Source organism: Corvus brachyrhynchos, unplaced genomic scaffold (assembly GCF_000691975.1).
Source record: "Corvus brachyrhynchos isolate BGI_N302 unplaced genomic scaffold, ASM69197v1 scaffold80, whole genome shotgun sequence".
Classification (NCBI taxonomy): Eukaryota; Metazoa; Chordata; class Aves; order Passeriformes; family Corvidae; genus Corvus; species Corvus brachyrhynchos.
In genome coordinates, this window is record NW_008236769.1 from 7,907,698 (window position 1) to 7,928,068 (window position 20,371).

The 20,371-nt window shown below is 36.2% G+C and overlaps 1 protein-coding gene and 1 long non-coding RNA gene across 13 annotated transcripts in view; one reads left to right on the forward strand and one right to left on the reverse strand.

The window, feature by feature from the left end:
- Window positions 1-6,995, forward strand: part of LOC108445055 — a 16,222-nt gene extending 9,227 nt beyond the window's left edge. Inside the window, exons 3-7 of one of the 3 annotated variants that reach the window (XR_001859799.1) lie at window positions 100-161; window positions 850-966; window positions 2,920-3,074; window positions 4,899-5,070; window positions 5,691-6,995. This is a non-coding gene — a long non-coding RNA (uncharacterized LOC108445055). The remainder of the gene's footprint in view (window positions 1-99; window positions 162-849; window positions 967-2,919; window positions 3,075-4,898; window positions 5,071-5,690) is intronic. The other 2 variants (XR_001859797.1, XR_001859798.1) reach the window with 2 other exon arrangements.
- Window positions 1-20,371, reverse strand: part of JAKMIP1 (janus kinase and microtubule interacting protein 1) — a 231,060-nt gene that overhangs the window by 108,737 nt on the left and 101,952 nt on the right. For 9 of the 10 annotated variants that reach the window (XM_017727658.1, XM_017727655.1, XM_017727656.1 and 6 more), the window contains 9 exons: window positions 20,008-20,136; window positions 18,085-18,168; window positions 14,282-14,344; window positions 13,026-13,124; window positions 9,891-9,992; window positions 7,097-7,150; window positions 6,063-6,128; window positions 3,583-3,651; window positions 341-418 (listed from right to left, as the gene is read on the reverse strand). In XM_017727658.1, coding sequence (XP_017583147.1) covers window positions 341-418; window positions 3,583-3,651; window positions 6,063-6,128; window positions 7,097-7,150; window positions 9,891-9,992; window positions 13,026-13,124; window positions 14,282-14,344; window positions 18,085-18,168; window positions 20,008-20,136 — 744 coding nt within the window. Of the gene's footprint in view, window positions 1-340; window positions 419-3,582; window positions 3,652-6,062; window positions 6,129-7,096; window positions 7,151-9,890; window positions 9,993-12,747; window positions 13,125-14,281; window positions 14,345-18,084; window positions 18,169-20,007; window positions 20,137-20,371 lie in introns of those variants that run through there. The other variant, XM_017727662.1, reaches the window with a different exon arrangement.

Sequence of the window (20,371 nt, forward strand, 5' to 3'; positions counted from 1 at the left end):
GCTTCAGGAAAAAAATACTGGAAAAGTTCTGAAGTAATTTCTGATGTATTTTACCAGTCATGGTTTTGTTCATACATAAACCAGCTTTTCCCATTCCAGATGTATCAACAAGATGTTTGCATCTCACAGAATAAAAAATGCAATGCAAAAATGTTACACTTGTAAGTACTACAATCCATTTCCTAAATTTTTGTTTAAGAAATAGTTGACTTTCTTGTCTGGCAGAAAAAAAAAAATATAAGGTAAAAAAGAGCCCTATTTGTAATTAAAAGGAAAAAACCAAACCTGCATTTTATCAAATCTGTTCGAACAGAAAGTTTAATGACTGTTCTTTTCCTACCATGTATGCCTGGTCCAGAGCTTGCTTCCTGTAGTCGAGTTCTTCCTCTAAATAACCCTTCTGTTTACTGAACAGGTCCTGAGCAATAATAAAAACAAGGGAGCGTTTGTTCTTTATCCTAATTCATAAAGAATCATAAATGCCATCATTTTTATGCAAGCTTTCCACTTGAAAGCAAAAGAAAACCTACAGCAAATGACCATGTTCATCTTAATGATATTTGGAATACCGAATTTACAATATTAACACTTCAAATATGTGTATCACATTAACAAGTACCTAGAAAGCATTGACCTCTACACCAGAGTACAAACCTGCCTGGACCTGATAGAAGTGCACAAAGCAGCAAAAGGTGATGTATATGCATTGGTCCAATAGCTGTAACTTGCACAGGGCAGGCCAAGGGAGGGAAAAGAGAAACACAAGAGAGGGCACTTTATGAAAATATCCCATGCATCCCCCTTGCATGGGGAAAGCCCTAATTTCTGTTGTCTGATCTGTTCTTCTAGGGAGGAAACCCGAACAGGCAGGGCCACAGCTGGATTCTGCAGCACCATCCCGTGACGTGTTACTGGAGCTGAAGTAACAACTTGGTCCTCAGCTTGTACAGGCAGAAGGCCAAACAGGTGAAGTGATGCCCAGAGAGGTTGAGTGACTAGCTGAAGAGCTGGAGAAGTTTTCAAAATACCAAAGATTTACAGGGATTGTTTACTTTTGTTCTTAAAAATCAAACTCCTCAGCTTTCACAGTTATTATATATAAACCCCACAGACTGGGATTTCAGCGGAACTCAGTATCCAAAACATGATGTTTCAAGCAAGTAGTGGACATTCAAATGGTTGTCTGATTAATCAAGCTTTTAGAGTGTTTTGAATCATAGAATGGTTTGGGTTGGAAGGGACCCCAAAGATTATTTAGATCCAACCCCCCCGCCATGGGCAGGGACACCTTCCCCTAGACCAGGTTCCATGATAGTACATAGAACATAAAATAGTTACTTAATTTAATTAGCTTTTCTTTCAAAACAGGTTTTCACACCCAAAAGAATTAGTACTAGACCAGAAAGTAGAAAAGCTCTTAGACTGCATTTAATATTTTCCATCATTCTTTCTTCTAATCAACAAACTTTTGCATTTCCTCAACCTATAGAATAAATGCCAAATTAAATACATAGGGTTCTTAAGATCACTAATTGCAGCTTTTATTAACAGTATTAAAAAATTCAAACATTGCTGTTCTGGTTAGTTTTACTGGATATGGGATTGCCTCAAAGTCACTTATTCGGCCAAATTTTGCCTTCAGACATATATGTGGACTTCTGACAACTTTTCTGTCAGTTTTCAGTGTAGAACTGTTGACTGTAGCAACATGTAAGACCAGTATTAGACAATTCAGTGGAACAAGGTGCTACTTGTTCTCTGTATAAGAAGTATAATATTTATAATTAATTTATTTTGTAAACTTGGAGTTCTTTTAATTACCTATTCATTAGTACTGAAGGCAAACACAAAGTTTAAGTCAGGCTGTGATCTTGGGGCTGGAATTTGGTTGACAACAGATAGGCATCTATTGCTATGATAGCCATTTCAGAATCTGCTGCTCCAACATATTCTAAATATGCTACTGGTCCTGAAGGGAAAGGGCCTCCAACAAGTCCTGTAGGACCTATTTCTCAGCCCTTTGTGGACATCTCCAGAACTCTGAGTTCAGAACTCTGAGTTCAGAACTCTGGAGAATGTGATATGGCATTAGACACCATGTTTATGCAGCTGAATCCCACCTTGACTACCCAGGTGGCATGTTTTCTGACATGGATGGGTTACAGAAACTGCAAGGCTGAGGTACAGGATGAAACACCACCATGCACTGTGACTGCACAGCAAAGGACAGGCCTGGTCCTGACTTTCTTACAGGTGTCTGACACCACAGAGGTAGATTGATTTGTCTGAGACTATAAAGTGGGTCAGAGCTACCACCAGACCCCAGAATAGCAATGCAGTTGCCCTGATCATGTTACGTCTCCAAAAGGGATAGCAAAAGCTGCCCACAGAAAGCAAAAGGGAAGGAAACAAGAATAGGACCTCAGACTCTCAACATGCGTTTCAAGGATGACTAAACCAGTGCCGTCTTTCTAAAAGTCTCATGCTAGAATATAATTTTGCAACTCATTGAGTCAATCATTAGGGATGCAGATTCCCAGATTGCTGTGCTAAACAAATAGATGCAAGGGCTGTCCTCAGTAAGGCTTGAAAACATCACAGATAATAAGGGGGAAGATAACATATCAAGTCATAAACACCCTATTTTTTTTCCAGTGCTTTTTACAAAAGAGTCTAGTATTTGTGGGCACTTTCCTTTCCCCAAGCCTTTGTATTTTTCCAAAACAAGAGTTAAAAATAAAGAAATACTACACATGGAAAGTATCTTATCTATGTTAAAGTACAATCAGTATGACAGGTTACACTCAACAGAGAACACAGTCTGAGCACTTCTCTTTTTGTTTGTGACTCAAACACACACTTCTTCAGTGGCCCTGGGCAAATCACTTAACCTCCCTGTCTCATTGTCCTATTCTTTAGGATGAATGCAATGCTGCTTATTTATCTACCTGTAAAAGGTGTGGTGAGGATTAATCAGTGTTTGGAAAGCCATTTGAAGATGTGAAGCACAGCATGCATGGTAAAACAGTAAAACCAAGCACTCCTTCTAAAATTGTTCAACGTGGAAAAATAAGGTCAGTTTGTTCTTCAAGAGAGAAGAATGTTTTTGAGAAAACATCCTGTCTTTAGGCACGAAGACCAGGGGGCAAGAAAGGTCAACTGGAGTAAGAGGTCTTGACAGCTTGTCCAGAAGCTGAGTACCAGAGAGCAAAGAAATACCCTTGCCAATTCTACTAGCATGACCCCAAGACTAAAAAGATGCTGCTGCTGCCCAAAAAATTAATACACAAAGAAAGCACAAAGACAGTTTCACACTGTTTGGTTAATGTGCTCTGCAGTTACACCTTTGTGCCCTAATTTGTATATATTTTGCTATTTTCATTCTATATAGATTTGGAAGTTCCGTCTCACCCCAAAGAATACAAGCAACAGATTATTCTAGAAACCACTTGCTGATTTTACCATGAAGCCATCTCCGTTAACCAGAGAAAGGCAGCAAACCAGCCTGGGATGAAATATATACACATTCCCTTGAGATGAGTTTTAGCTAAATGAATTATACTTTTAGCTATTGTTCCTTACCTTTTCATTCTCCAGGTCTAACATCTTCTGTGTCAGTGCAGCTTCTGTTCCCTCTATCTGTTTCAACCACTACAGCAGTGTGAAGAGGAAAAAATAGAAAAGGAACAGAACTTTTGAAAAAGTTTCTACCAAACATCTTGCAAGTTTGTTGCCAACACTTCCAGGCATATGCTCCTCCCCATGCTATCTATTCACTCTGAATGAATAAAGAGGCTGTGAGAGCACAGGCAGAATGGAGGACTGCAGAGACACACTGAAGACTAACAAGTGGAGGTTGCTTTCCTACAGTAAATTAAATGGGGTTTTTCCCTGTAAAGTTCAAGAAACAACACAGGTTTGGGTCAAGAATGCAAAATCAACCTGATTGTTTCTTACTCAAATGCCTGTTGGCCTGATTTGTGAAACCATCATCTGACTTCAGGCCTCCAGTCCTGCATTTTTCCAGAGGGCAATTTAAACAAAAGACAAGATAGAAAACTCAGCACTTAATTTTGCATGGTTTGCCGCACTCATTATGGGAAGAGGCTCCCTTGTAAAACTTTGGTAATGCAGAGGGAAAAATAAAACAGACAGACAGACAGGTGGAAGCTCTTGTTGCTACTATGAATCCCTTATCATTATGGTGACATTCAAAACAATCAGAATGAACAACAGCCATTGCATTCCAAAAGTAAAAATTACACATCATAATAGCTAAATGCATGGATACAAGGTTCTTGCTTAATTACTAACCATCACCAGGATTATATTAGTGTTTCAATTTAAGTTCATTGGAATGGATGGGAATGGTCAGTTCTGAATTGTTTCATTTCATTTCCGTATTGGTCTACAATAAGGGCCCATGACTAGCTTACAGAGAGCAGATTTTAGACTAATGCTTCTTTTTGCAGCACCAGCTCCCATTCAAACCAACCACAGCTTTGCCACTGGTAATTATCCCTTTCCTCAAATACCTTGTTTACTAACACTGGACTACTCATATCTGCTTTAAATCTTTTGGTAACCATTGTACATCAACTCCTTTAATTTAGTGTTTTGGTGAATTCACTAGGGCTCAGACTCAAAGGAATTAATGACATACTAGCTTTTTCCCTAAAGATCTGGATAGGAAATTTCAAATAGACGTTTACAAACAAACAAAATGTGAATTCATTACTTCATCATTTTGAACCTTCCACTTTAAGAGACTGATGAATGAAAACAGAAATTTGTTTTATCTCTTTAGCAGGTTAGCTTTCTACAGAAAAAAATTAACAGGAACACCATATTGCCCAGAGATTCTATTTTCACCATCTTCATTTTCTTCATTTCAACAGTGACAGGCTGAAGATATTCCTAAGGAAAGCCTCACCATTGATTTTCAGCAAGACCGTGAGCATTCTGAACCTTTGAAATCAATGGAAATGGGAAATCCTGAGCATCTCTCACAGCTACCCTCAATCAAGTGAAGGGCTGTTTGCAAAAATTACAGGTCCAATTTTTTTGAAGGTATGCAAACAATACGCAAAACGAAATGTTTATTTTGATCTTTCTACGCCTGTTAGCCTTTCTGGAACCAAGGGGCACAGGAGACACAACCATGTGTTTTTAGGATGCTATATCTTAGCCTTTTATAGTAGGGTTCTTCCACTTTCCTTTTTTGGATGTAAAGTGCTAAAATCATCACCTTCTCTTTTAATGCCACAACACAGTGAAAACCATAGGGATTTTAGCTCTTTTCCCCATTTTTATTTTGCTTATAGCAATTACTCAAATTAATGATTATTAAATTACCTAATGTAGATTATTTACTTTAATGTATTTAGGTAAGTAGATTATCAAAATTATATCAATTAAAGCAATTATTAAAATTGCTCAAATTTTAATTTAAAATCTCTGATTCTGAATTTCAACAATACATCAGGAAAGATTTAATAGAAACACATGAAAAGGATGCACAGATCTTCTTCAGAGAAATATGCAAGTCTTTCTTAGTTCTAAATGTCACCCTTATTCATATACAGATAATACTCTCTGGCAGTAAAGAACTAGCCATACAGAAATGAGTGACCTGATTGATTACTTATCTTGTGCAAACTACTTTTTTCTCTATGTCCACTGATTTACAGAGGAAAGGACCACTGACTACTGTGAGCTTTTTCAGTCATCCACAAAAATGAGCCCAAGAGGGACCATGGGCACCTTACATCTCTTCCCAGAGCACTGAGGACACCAGCAATTCTGTGAATTAAGTCTCTTGTGTTAAGTGGATTTTATGCCAAGGGAATATTTCCAAAACATGTTTTTATTTTTAAACTGGGTTTCTTTCTTAAGTTTGGCTTTACCTCAAGACACCACAATCCCAACATTCATGTAAGGATGAATATATGCTCCAATTCAGATGACCTGAACAGAAAAGCCGTGCTTCCCTGGCAAAGTTATGAGGTATCTTAGAAGACATGGTCAGTTTTTAGCAGAGAAAAATATTTATTGAATTCTACCTTTTCACAGAGGGAAAGCACAGTCCCAGCTTGGATTATTGCAACCTGCTCTTCATTTCTCAAATTCTAAAACACAAAAAGATGCATTTTAAATTGGATTAAAAATTCATCCTTTAACACAAGCAGCAAGTTTTAACCATACTTTAAAAAATAGATCAGTTATAACATTTAGGATTATGGACGTGACCAAATAGGATCCCATGACTGAAAGTATTGGAAGTTAAACCAAGGGTGCTTAGTTCTACTCTATTTCAGCATACCAGCCCCACAACACTTTCAACAGATCATTCAATGAAACAGATCATTCAATGAAAATTAAGTGGTTTCAGTCAGGGATTTTGCAATTCTTTTCCTATTTTTGCCAGTTCACTGGACTAAGCAAGTGAATCTCCCCTTCATGCACTTCAGACTTCCAATTAAAGAAAACAATGCAAAGAGTAAGTATCATAGAAACCTCCACAGGACTTGCAACATAACATGCAAATCTAGAACTTTAAAGTAGTATTATAAAGACATCAATCTGTTAAACCTAGCTATAATCTGGACTCAGCTCCCCAGATGTTTGTGCCCCAAATATGCGACCAAGATTTTACATTGTATTTAGCAATAAAGAGGAAAAAGGGGAGACAGTTATCCTTGCCCTTCTCCCAGAAAATCCACTCCTGGCCGTGATAGCCTTCACAGCAGAAGGTGCTACTATTACTACTCAGGAGGGATAATTCACAAGCAACTTGGTCTGGCTTTGACCTCTGGTTTGTATCTTTTCACTTTGCCTATTACAGTACTTTTTTTCCATGTCATTCAGTCAAGACCAAATCCTACCTTAAAAAAATACACCTTGCACAACCACCAGTTTAACTAAAATATTTCATGTTGTAAAAGCATTTCCTAACCATTCACATTTTTCATAAAAATACAGGCATATAAAAATCATCCTGTGCATTGTCTTGGATGTCAGTATTTGCTGTGGGGAAAAAAAATGCTTTAAATTAACCATGAAACCGAAGGTACATTTAAAAGTAAAAAATTGTTACCCCATTATCTCCAAGAATATCTAGCTTCTTCATAAGCTCAGATATATTCACGTCCTGAAAAAGATGTTCAACACTTACTTTTTATGAAATAGGTGAGAAACAGTTTTTGTATGCTACATTTTATGTATCCTTTATCCACTTCTGCATCCTAAAAGACTTCAAATGTAAATAAGTGAAACATTAGTTTTGCATCACAATTACAAAAGGGTTACTGATACTTTCAAAGACAAAACCAAAAATCACTCTCAATTATGACAAGCAACCTGGATGTCTGTGCATGAGGGCAGAATGTCCCTGTATCATTCACACATCATCTGGCTAATGTGCATAGAGGAAAGATTAAAACTGATAAACAGGCTTAAAAGTCGTAAAGATAAAGGGCTTAAAAAAATTTTTTTTGTTTGTTTGGAGTAGAGCATCAACCACATCAAGCTACAGAAGTTAAAAGGACAGAGAGCATGACAAATAATTGCTAAGAAGGTTTGCTGGGTGGCTTGCTTTTTATTTTCTTTGTTAAACAAAACTGTGGAGATTCAAATTAGCCTTACAGTGGCAGAAGGGAATGTGCACAGTGGGCTGAACATGCTCCTCCAAATATTATTAGCTCATAGTCATCTTTCTGATTAGAAAGCCACATTTTGCTGCCACTCAGCTCTCAGATAACTAACCAAACAGCCCATCCTTATTAAGGCTCAGCCACTGAAATACAGAAAACCACTCCTCTGATTCAAAAGAGAGAGGAATAAATTCATGGAATCACAGGATCATAGAATATGCTGAGTTGGAAGGGATGCATCAGGATCATTGAGTCCAACTCCTGGCCCTGTACATCACCATCCCCAGGAGTCACACCATATGCCTGAGAGCAGTGTCCAAACACTTACTGAACTCTGTCAGGCTTGGTGCTGTGACCACTGTGCTGGGGAGCCTGTTCCAGTGCCCAACCACACTCTAGGTGAAGAACCTTTTCCTGATAAAAATCACATGATGTCTGTATTTAACACTGTTCCAGGGTCCGTTCCTTGGCCCCAGAACTCTATTTAAGTTTAAAAAGTTGTTGGAAAGGGTCATGGAACTGTTTAACCAGTAGTAATCACATTCTCCTGAACTATCCCAAGTTTGGTCTGCAAGTTAACATGGACCAGGGACCATTTCCACTGACAGCTTGTATGCAGCCATGCTATTTGAAGGCAGGAAGCCTTGAGAACATGGGAACAGACCAATTTGTGTTAGTCCAAAATGCTTAATACACATACATAAAGCAAAAGAGCCTTGTTAAATGCTGCCAGCCTCTACTTCTACTCATATTCAGCACTTAGAAAAGGCCCACATGGCACAGGGCCATGTGTTGTGTTCAAGTTGTTCTATCCTGAGAAGTTCCCTCCCTCCTTCCCCAAAAACTTCAGGGGTGTTCCCAAATGCTACCTGCTAACTTCTTTACCCCACCAGTAACACTAGGGAAGAATGGAATTTACTAAGACATGAAAGTACTTGCATCTATTGAGCCAGAAATAATCATTCTAATTAATTTATTTCCCTATGACACATAAAGGAAGAATCAGAAACCAAATTAGATTTTGCATCATGCTGGAATCTACAATTGCTACTGACGGCTAATAATTTTGAAAAACACTGAAAACAGATAAAAGGTCAACTATTTCACTCTGCCCATATTAGGTGACTGCCCCACCTTTCAGGTAAACAAACTGAAAGGCAGATTGAAAAGCACCCACCTGTTAAAGCATATCCCAGATGACAATGGAAAAAAATAGGAATTATGGATTCTGGTACACTGTACCTGCTACAGCCAACATGCAGATTAGAAAAACAGATAAGCTAAAAGCAGGTCTGCCTCCTGGTAGGAGGTAGGTAATATGCTAATGGATGACTCTTGGTGTGGTTTGAGGGATAAGTATCCAACCAAATCTCTAGGTGAGAATCATCCTTTAACTACGCAGCTTCCTAAATATATGCAGCCAACAATTTCAGTTTATTTCCTCTAGAGATCATACTGTGCTCATTAAAGAACTGAATAGCAACAAGCCTCCTATAAGAGGACTTGTAAGCACAACTAAAAATATGACGATAAATCACTAGTGAGTGGCTCTGAGATTATGCTTTAGTTACTTGTAGAAAAGTTACCCTGGCCTGTTGTGCAACATTACTGACAACACAAGTCTGAATTCAATCTTAAGTGAACTAGCATGAAAATCAAGTTGCATAAATAGCCTGTTTGTGGGGAAACAGGAGTGAAAAGAGTAATTCTTGCCTCCTTGTATCAGAAGCTCATCAAGGGAGATTCTGATGTTTATCTTGTTCTTGTTCTACAAGAGTTCCACCTATCTGAATGAGTTTTGGATCAGGCAACTCGTGCTTCAAGGCCCTCGTCCTTGGCAAATAACCTAAGCATATTCATTCAACAAACAAAAGGTTTCACTAAATTGGGATGTAAAATAAGAACTGAATGTCGTATTTTGGAACTAAGATGAAGACATTTAATATCAAAAACCATGTACTGCAGCAAGCCTGACAATCACATCAACATCCACATTCCTCCCTAGACCGAATGTAAATTATCTTGATTGACCAGCCTTCAGTTTCACTGAGGAACTCCTGACAGATGACCAGAATATATTCTTATGAAACCGTTTCCCCAGTTAAAAATATATTTTCTTACTAAATTTATTTTTTCACATTTTCTTCCTGCAAGTGTCAAACCATTTGTCTGGATACTAGATTGGTCATTCAAAAAAGGTTCCTAGCCATCCAACTGTTTGTAGTGCTCTGCATATACCTTTATTCCTTCCTGATGGCAGAACAGTTGAAGTGCACTTCCATTGTTTTCAGGGAAGGTGGTTATATGAAGATTAAATGCTGGCGATCTTCGTTCTCTCTCCTGAGGAAAGATTTGTTTAGAAACAACATTTGTGATTATACACTGACATTTATTCCCCACCTTTACAAAACATACTTCTACATTAAAAAGGCAGATTCCTGTTCCCACTCCAAATCTATGGTATTTCCTATTACTTTTACCATATTTGAAGAATTTTGGCTAAATACAAAAATAGTGTTAGCTGCCAACTGATTCCACGCACACAGTTTCTGCAAAGTTACCTGATGCTCCCCAGCTGCAGAACCCTTGCAACAGTGGCCCTAATTGACTGCAGCCCTAAAACACTCTGCAGGTTTTTATGTTGATTATAACCTTATTTAACTACTTTTTTTTTCATGGAACAATAAAACAATTCAGAAAGAAGAATCTGCAGAAAAAAAAACCTGAACTCCATCATGAAATAGTATTATTGAAGATTTTCTCACTATAATTAAACCTGCGTGCCTGCTCCTTGTTTATTCTACAGTCTCTTCCTATTAGAGCATTTAAAATCCCCATTCATATTCACTGCACAGCCCAGGATGTCAGAATATGCTGAAAGGCAGCACTGTTCTACAGTTATGATGTTCTTTGTGCCAAAACGAAAAATTATGAACTTCCTTTTATCTAAAGCTATAGTATATCTAAAACTTATCTAGTCCATGTACATGACTTCCATGCATTTCTTCAAAATACCAACATATTATTTATTCTGAAGGCAGAAACAACATAAAATAATAAACAAGCAATTTTACCTAAATTAAATATTAATGTGCCTGTGAAAAATGACTGGACTGAAGGCTCTGGGCAACCAGGGCACTGGGTCTTACTCTGAATTCTCTCTGGCCATGAGAACATGAGCAAGAAACACCAGATTTCATCTCCATATTACAAGGGGACACTGTGGCAACATGAGCTTTCATTTTCTCACTGAGAGAGAGCACTACTACGAATATTTTAGTTCCTATGACCATCCATGTATCACTCCATTTTCTAAATCACAAAAGAGGTGCTTTAATTGATACGGCAGGCAGGCTGCATCCATTCACTTAAGCAAGTTACAAAGCATGGCAAATCTTGTTCATTAACTAGTTTAAACCTAATTTGAAACTACAATGTAGAGAGAAAAAAAAAATCTCCATAGTCTATGCATTTTCCCCCCTCAGAGGTTTTATTTTAGATAATATTTACATCAAGAGTCTAATTCTGAAATGGGCTTAAATAATGACTTAGCTGTTGTAAACCAAAACCAGAACTTTAATTCTTATCAAAATTCAGTTAGGATTTTAGATACTGTTAAAAATTCATCAGTTGCTATTGCATTCAACTCACCTAAACTTGCTTGCTTTAATTGATAAATAAATGATTGTGTTTTATACTTTACCTAATTTTCAACTGAAATAACTTAACTGCTCTAAAAAATACTGTCCTGATTACCAGAAGAATTGATGGTTTTCCTAAAGCATTGCATTGTCAGTCACATTTGTGTCTACATGCTTGTCTACTAAGGAAAAAGTCTTTTCTTGCAATCACACAAAAATACTTCCATTGTTATTCTGTGAAAGAAGTTTTCTAAGCTTTGGCACATGACAAAACTTGACATGACACACCGAGCTCTTTTTGATGTGATTCTTCCATGTGAAAAATACATTCATGAAGGATGTATTGAAGAATATTTGTTAGTTTCCTATGAAATCTTTTTTGGATAGTTTTACTTCGAAGAACACCCACACTTTAGGAAGCAGTTTCTAGTGCAACTGCCAATTCAAATGCTAAATTGTTCTATATTTTACTTTACAGTTATTTAATAAAATATAAAGATATGTATTAGAAAGCATATTTATTTTTCTGAACATCTACTGAAATTCTAATAGTCTAAATTCATCATTTTGAATATAATTTGCTACGACATCAAAACATATGGTTGATAAAGGATGAAAAAAAGATTAAGAAACGTCAGACAAAAAGAACATCCACATAACAGGAAGACATGACATTTTCATCTTTATCAGAGAAGTTACACATGCCAAGATATTTGGTGAAACGTGCTGGGTGATAAAAATGGAGGAGTGACAATGACAGGTTTCTTGAAGAGTTTATTCTAAGCAGTGTTGGGAATGCTGGTGATCTTTGAAACTGAACAATGTGTCATCAGGCAATACGACCATGTGACAACTGTGCATCACACACAGCTACTTTAGTGTTACTAAATTCAACATGAGCCCAGGTTGTGAGGGGATGAGAACCATTGCTTTTTACTGTAATCACAAGCTACATGTTCAAAGTGTTAATAACAAATACTTTTACTTATTTCATTTATGTAAAATATAGAATATGTTTGCTATAGGCAACATATTAGTTTCACATACAGAAGTTGTATTTGTGCTTCACCACTTTTCTTTGACATTGCCAGAGGTTTGGTTTTTTTCTCATTTTTCATTGACTGAAGCCAATTATTTCCAGTCCCTGACCACTTTAAACCATGAGAAAATGGATTTAAATTAAGAGGAATTCTTTGGAAGCTGTTACCAAAATGTGTTCTTTTTAAGATAAATTTACTTCATATGAATGTTGTCAATCTTAAATCAATGTGATTTAAATCAGTTATACATTGATGTGATGGATGTGTCAGATCTTTAGTCAGATCACTGCATGCAAGATGTGAGAAGGTGTGTTAATTTAATCAATGCCAGCCAAGGCTGTAGCATACATACCGAGTGATTTTACATGCAGGAAAGGAGCAGTTATGGAAATGAAACAAATAAAAAAGGCAAAATATTGCAAAACAAAATATTTTATTAGATGAAAACCAAACTATATGCGATTTATATTAGCTATATTACATCTTTATAAACATTAGTGAGCATTCTCTCCAAAACATTAAGGCAGTGGCATCAATTTCATTATCCCAAGATACAACATTTAAAAAATAGATACCTAAGCGACTTCCCTTAAACATGCACCAGACATCAGTAATCTTTACAGGAATTTCAGCTTGGGTTCAAACATAATTTCTGCTCCATTTGAGAGTTTGCAACAGAGAGAATCTCTTACTTCAAGCTCTAGCACTCTGAATTCTAACAGCTCATTCTGGTCTTTTGCATCTTGCATCTCATTCTTCAGCTGATGCTCTTCTTGTTCCATTCTGTAAATCTGTGAGACAAACACAACACAGTAACACCCTGTAAGCACTAGAAAAGATACTGCAAAGAGTTACAAGCCACATGTTTAGACAAACTGTTCATTATTTCAGTTTTTCATTACACGTCGATAGATGAAAGATAAAAAGGAACATCACATCAGAAAGTATTTCTGAGAACTGTGAGCAGAAAATGTTCAATGTTCTCTTAGAGTAATAATCTGGAAGTAACATAAAAGTGATATGAATATTGTATCTAACTAAGTTAAGCAGTAGAAGTTTTATTTTAAAATCCAGCAAATAAAACTGAATTACATTAACATTTGAGTAGACTGTTCTCATTGTCTTTGCCTAATTAGACATCTAATTTTTACAGTATATGAAAGACAACAATAGAGTGGTTTTAATGACTCTTTTTAATTTGCCAGAATTTTGCCTTGGGGCACTAACAATGAGAAAATAGAAATTCAATACTGGCTATTAATTATGCCAACTAATAGCTTTGGTCTACTGTCTAGTTTAACTGGGAAATCTTTTCCGTTGTATGAAACTAAAAAGAAGTGTAACATAATGTACTTTACATAATGTACTTTAACATCTATAATGTCCATGTAGGCGTCCAAATAAATTAAACCTGGCTGTAGCTACTTTTAGTCATGATTTTTTATTTGGTTATCTTATTCCTATTATATTAAGCTACTAATTAACAAAATTAGTTCTTTGATTTCCTGAGTGAAAGCCAACTTTCCCACCACTATCAAAGAAGAACAATGCAGATGCTCAGCTCTGAGTATCTAGGAGAGTTAATATAATAAGCATAAAATCAATCAGTATTACTTAACATTTGGAAAAACTATAAAAAGGTTGAAGGGAGCAGGCAATTTTGTTAGTGGTCAGGACAATAATAATCGTTGTGTAACTGTGTTTCTGTGGAAACTAGAAACATCAGCCAGCTTGGGATCTACTGGTGGCTATACATGTAATTCCACAACAAAGAGCAGCTTCGATTCCTGAAGAATCTAAAGGCATACTGGTACTTTAACCAGAGCCTTTTATTTGAATTTCTGTTCCTGGCGAGCAATAAAGCAATTTCATGCTGACTTTACAGTACTTAGTGCGTTCAATTTCTTTTATGATAAAGGGCAGCAACGGTTAAAGTATACCCACATACCTTCTCTAGCAACTCCTGATTTGTTCTAATTAACAGCTGCTTTTCTTCTACCCATTTTGAATCCTGTGAGGAAGAAGAGGATTAAGAATACATGTATTTTACTAAACAAGACAAATGAATGACCACAATAATTAGAAGATTGCAGATGTCATTGTACATTCAAGTACAAAATAGTCATGCATTGAAAAATAAAGCTATCATAACTATTTCAAGGATGTACAGCATTTTATACCACAGTGAAAATAAAAGTTCTTTCATTTCCTGTAGCAGTCTCTTGTTTCCTAGTATGTTCCAGCTATGTTCCAGCTAGCATGTACTTTAAAATCTTTGCATGTAGCAATTGTGGGTCACCACAGCTATATACTTTATGTCATTTTAAAAACATTTATTTACTCAACTGAACTCAAAACTATTGCTTTCCATTGCAAAGGTTTGGGAACTTTCTTGCAAAATCATCCCATTTTAAGTGGTGCAATGCAAATCCAACAAGAGTAAGGGAAGAAAACCCTTTAATTATCCCAAATGATCAAAAATAAGCTTCAGCAATGTGAAGTTAATTACCCTCTGCTAAAATTCTGAGAATCTGGCTAATACACAGTGCTTGTGACAAGAAATTCAAGGCTGTGGAGGAAGGGAAGTGATGCAAGAGATTGTATACTCAGTTTGGAAACTGTATTTCTAACTAATCACTTGTTCCAAAACACTTCTTTCCTTTTAGGTTTTCCCATGGCTACAAGAGGCCTCATCAAATATCCCTTTAAAGAACCAAGCTACAAAAACTCATGGCCAGGCATAGCTGGACATTCAGATTTAATGGATTATAGGTCTTGTTTTTCCTGTAGAGAAAACTGTTTACATAACCTTGCTCATGCTGCTCTAAAAAGTTCAATAAAACACTATCCAACACTGAATATGCCATGCTAATTCTAGATCAAACTATCTTCTAGATGCAGGCGATGATTTATTTAAAATCTAAATGCCTTCACTAAAGTATTAAGGACAATACATTCTTTTTCAGGAAGGTATTTACACATTGATGTTGCACAAGGAATCAATGAAATCTGGATATCCCAGCCCATCAAATATCCTTGAAATGTCAATCTAAAGTATTGTGATACTACATTCACTCCAATTAGCATTTTTTTAAAAAGTTTAGTTTTTCTACCTACTGTCCACTACAATTTCATATTCTACTGTTCTTTCTCTTTTTTCCACTCATACACAAAGATGCATTTCATGTAATAAACAAGCTCTTCATGGTTGTGATGTTATAAGAATAACATACTAAAATGACTACTGAAAAGGCGTAACACTTGCAAAGAATTTTTGAGGCAAGTGAAATAAATAAATAAATAAAAATATGGTATCTAGTTTAGTAAAACTAAAACTGAAAACTAGCATTTTACTAAGGTCAAGGAATGAACAAAGAGTTGCACACACAGACTTGGGGTGGATATCCCAATGCATGGATATGGTAAACATACCCACATGGTAAGGTTCAACAGCTATGTCAGACCTGCAGCTTCAACTACTCCAGTTCACACAAGCAGAAAATAAAGATCAATGTGCTCTACTGATAATAAATTTCTGTGTCTTTCTTGATGGAGTCCAACTACACTTCCTGAGAAAACCTGAACTCCAGCAGAATTGTATTTACACACCAGATCAGTGAGACAGTTGAGCATTCATCCATCTGGCACATTATATACTCCAATATGTTTAGATTTATTACTTACCTTTATTAATATTTTTTAATAATTTCTTCACTTAATAGAAAGTCTCTTATGCATGCACCTCAATGTACCTTGCAGAACTGAATTATTAGTTTTGTGTTACTACTGGGGGAATACTGACAGGTCCAGCCAGAAAAGAGATTAACAAAAGCCATTGACAGTTACTTTGAAATTACACATAAATTGTTATAAACCAAGCTTCATATAATTTTTTAACAATAAGCTTCTAATCTCATGCTCTGAATTTGACTTCAGGGAAATTGTAAAGGTCTTTGCTACTTCTGTTTCCTAAAGCTTGTAAAGTAAGACTAAAATTTTCTGGAATAATACATTTGGATCTTTTGATTCATTACTTCCTTTACAAACATACTTTAGGGACTGGCTTCCAGAACAAACACTTCACAATTATTGTTAAATCATCATCACTACCATGACCATCTAAATGACAAAGTAATAATAATTTTAAAAAAATCACATAGTGCACAAAGAATTCAGTTTATCATCACAACCATTTATTTTGTTGAATGTAAATACTAACAGGTCAGGAGAACCAAGCAGGTGCTAGAGCTCCAAGGAAGACATTGTGATCCCCTCTGTGGAAAGCTAATGCTCAGTGTACAAACCAGCCCACTAGAAACAACATCACAGTGCTCCTTGTCACATCCCTGTTCACCTTCTCAGGATTACTGAGAGATATGAAGTTGAAAATGTGGTTCTGAATCTCAAAGTGATAACTAATTAAATTCTAATTTCCAGAGATACCTTTTTGACATAACACTCTGAAGAAAAATCACAGAAGTAATTCCTTACATGGGTATCCAAATTTATGTCTCTTATTTACATATACAGTACTTATATTACACACTTTAACAATCAGCTATTTTGTTAATATTTTCAACCACACAGCAATTTGCCCACAACATCTTCCTCATCAACACACCAAAATAGCAGCAGTAGATGCTTGAGAGGTCTTTGGTTTCATTTATTCTTCCAGAAGTTCAGTGGGCCATCATTTTTAGATTGATAACATATTCTCAATTTTTAGTAATATTGTATTTACATGGAATTCACTAAGCAAATTGAAATTTGTTTGGAAGCTAGCATAAATTATTTTTGCCCTTAATTTGAATATGGTCCCCAAAATTTGCATTTTTACAGAATTTTACAAAAAATTTTTCTTACAAAGAATAAACCATAAAAATAGTGTTATCATCCATCTGGCATTATATGTAGGTGGGTTGTGTTCATTGCTACAGGATCATCAGTCTTTGAAATGTAAATCTATAGCTAGTGCTATCTTTTTTTATTACTATAAGCTACCTGCAATCTTAAATTCTTATTTCAAATAAAAAAAGCATAAAGTAACATCTCCCCAGTTCCTACTGTGTGTTCTAGCAATTACACAAGTGAACAACTTGCAAATGCATGCTCATAACTCTTAATCAGACTTCCTGAGGGCCCTAGACAATATTAAATATGCATCAGTAGATACATCTTTGGTGAGTATTTACATATATTATATATACTGAAGCATAAGGCCTGATTTTACTTTGTGTGATGGTTTGGGAATCTGTAAGCAATTGGCTCCTCTGAGACTTCAAACCCAGGAGAATAACACCACAAGTGGCTTCCAGTAACCTGACAGGCTCAGTGTTCATATCTCTGGTGTGTCTAAAAGCTAAGGGGTTTTCTTAATTTTTCTTCAGTACACACCAAAAATATTCTCCAGTACAAATCTAGAATATTTATTTTACTAGAATTTATAACAAATACTAACAAAATGGAAAAGAGGCAAAAGGCTTTCACCAAATGACAATGGGAACAGAATGTGCATGTACACATGGTTATTTTGATAGTATGCTTTAGTGTATTATGTGTTAGAAAATGAGTCTGTAATGACATTTTCTTAGGTTGCAAAACCCTTTCCTTTATTTAAGCACCCTATTGCTGCAATGGCAATTAAGCTGCATCATTCACACCAACACACCAGTAAGCAACAAAGATGGCAAGTGCACCACTGCATGCAGCGCAGAAAATGATGTGGTAGAGGACATTGAGAGAGCCTTTTACCTGTCCTTTCTCGATTAGAGCTTTCTCCAGGTCCTCAATTTTTGCCTGACACCTGAGAAGATCAGCTTGCAGTTGTTCACGAGTCTGGGGGGGAAAAAGAAATCAAAAGTAAAGATATTTTCTACTACTTTATGGGATGTCCAGTCAGCTTTTAATGTTTTTCAGTAAATTGCTTTTGTGTTTATGTTAAAAAATATTTGAAGCTGTCAGTTTAACAGAATTTTTCCTTCCTAGCCTAAAAAGATGTTAACATCACATATTCAGTGACAAAGTTCTTACCGGGGAAGAAAAAAATAAATTTAGGAACTGAAAGAGCTCTAAGAAGCTATTCATAAGCTTTAGTAATTTAAGGCAACTGGGGGAAAAGGGACAAGGGAGAAAGAGAATTGCATTAAGCACTGAAAAAGGCCTTTAGGTAAATAAAATATATTGACCCGAAATAATTTACATGTCCCATAAAGAGCATACACTGGTCAGTTTTCCTCATTTACACACTTACTACACTCACCACTACACTATAGTAGGTATTACTCCCTAAGTCCAGTGATGCCCTAAAAGGGACTGGATCCTACAAGGTACTAAACAAAAAAGGATATAAAATAAAGCATGTTTCTGGAGACCCTCAGGCACTGAGGCTCCTTGAGCTACTGCAAGTATTTTCCCCCCCCCGCTTCAGATACTTTTTCACCCAAGCAGTTTAAATATTCCTACAGGGATTTCCTCCTGCTTCTTTTCATCTTTGCGTCCTTGTTTACCTTACGTGTCATCTTAAAAGTAATAGGAAATGTTCATCCCACCAAAATAAACCATGCAAAAAGCTAGTTTCTGACTCACTCAAGAGATGGATTTGCAGGGATGCAAGAAAAAACCCAAAATGCCACTAAAAAGAAATAACAACAATTTCCAAGTCTACAAAAAGTACAGTCTGCAAATGCCTGCCAAATAAATTTTTAAAAAGCCCATGAAGGCAAAGAAAATATAAAATGGCATCTCATAATTGTCAAATAGATGACTGCCCCAGAAATCTTACTCTAACAGTAGATGGAATTATTCCCCCCATCCTAATTCTATCTTGAGAAGTGATCTCCAAAGTCTATTGCTTTCCTTGGCTAAGTGTCCTACTTAAAAAGAGAGTGTCAAAACTGACTAGGCTTTTGTAAGATGCTGAGAACTCTACAAATGAAGCCATAAAGCAGTAATTCTACTATTATAAGAACTATTATTTCAAAGAAAAAAAATCAAAAAGAAGTTTAGCTTGGTTGAATCCTTTCCCACCAGTAATTTCTAAACACATTAAAATCATTGTCCTTCTGCATTATTAGCAATATACTGCAGTGGCACAGTACAGTGAAGGCCAAAAGCAGTAAGGCAGTAACATGTAATAATTCACAGTATTTAATATGTTTCTCCATTTCTGGGGTTTGGGGAAATTGTAGAGGGAAGAAGGTGAGGGTTTTTTTAACTGCTGGCTCGTGTTCGACTTGGTGTCCATCAGAAGCCCCCACTTCTGGTGTGAAAAACTGCTTTTCAGTAGGCCAGAACTAAGATTTGGGTAAGATTTTTGATTCATATTTCGGTCAGATTTTTAATATACTCATATGATGAAAGTACCTAAGTACTTGTAACAATCTATCCTGTGATTCACTTAAAATCCATCATGTTACTATCCAAATTGCAGGTTCCAGTGGGTTATCACTTTCATAGCACAGAAATCTTTAATATATTATACACGCTAGAACAAAGCATAATGACATCTTTGTTCTGATTGCACCAGACATATCTAAAGTGTCACCTTACTGATGATACCCTCTAATCCTCGTTGGGATTCACATCTCACTGACCTGCAGATACCTCCTGCTATTACGAATTGCTTCATGTTTTTCTATTATTTCAGATTCGAAGGCATTTCAGTTAAAAAATTACCCTTGCTTCTCTCTCTGCATCCAGGGTTCCACCAACTTGTTCTTGGAGCAGTGCATATGCTCTTTGCAAAGCTTGATACTCTCTTGTTAGCTGGCAAAACCTGAGTTCAGCTTCTTCTTTAGGCGTGCTCTTAATGAAGAGGAGGAAAAAAGAGGATTTGTATAAATATATATAATAATGAGTTTGTATAGAAGACAGACTCACAAACATAACAAGCAATGCAACTCATACTAAATCTCAAAGTTTAATAAAAGTATGAAATCCTAAATCAAGTGGAAAAGAAAGGAAGGAAGGATGATGAGTAACGGTGTCTACCACACAATTTAAGGACAGTGTAAGTTACCATATGAGGCAGCAATGTATA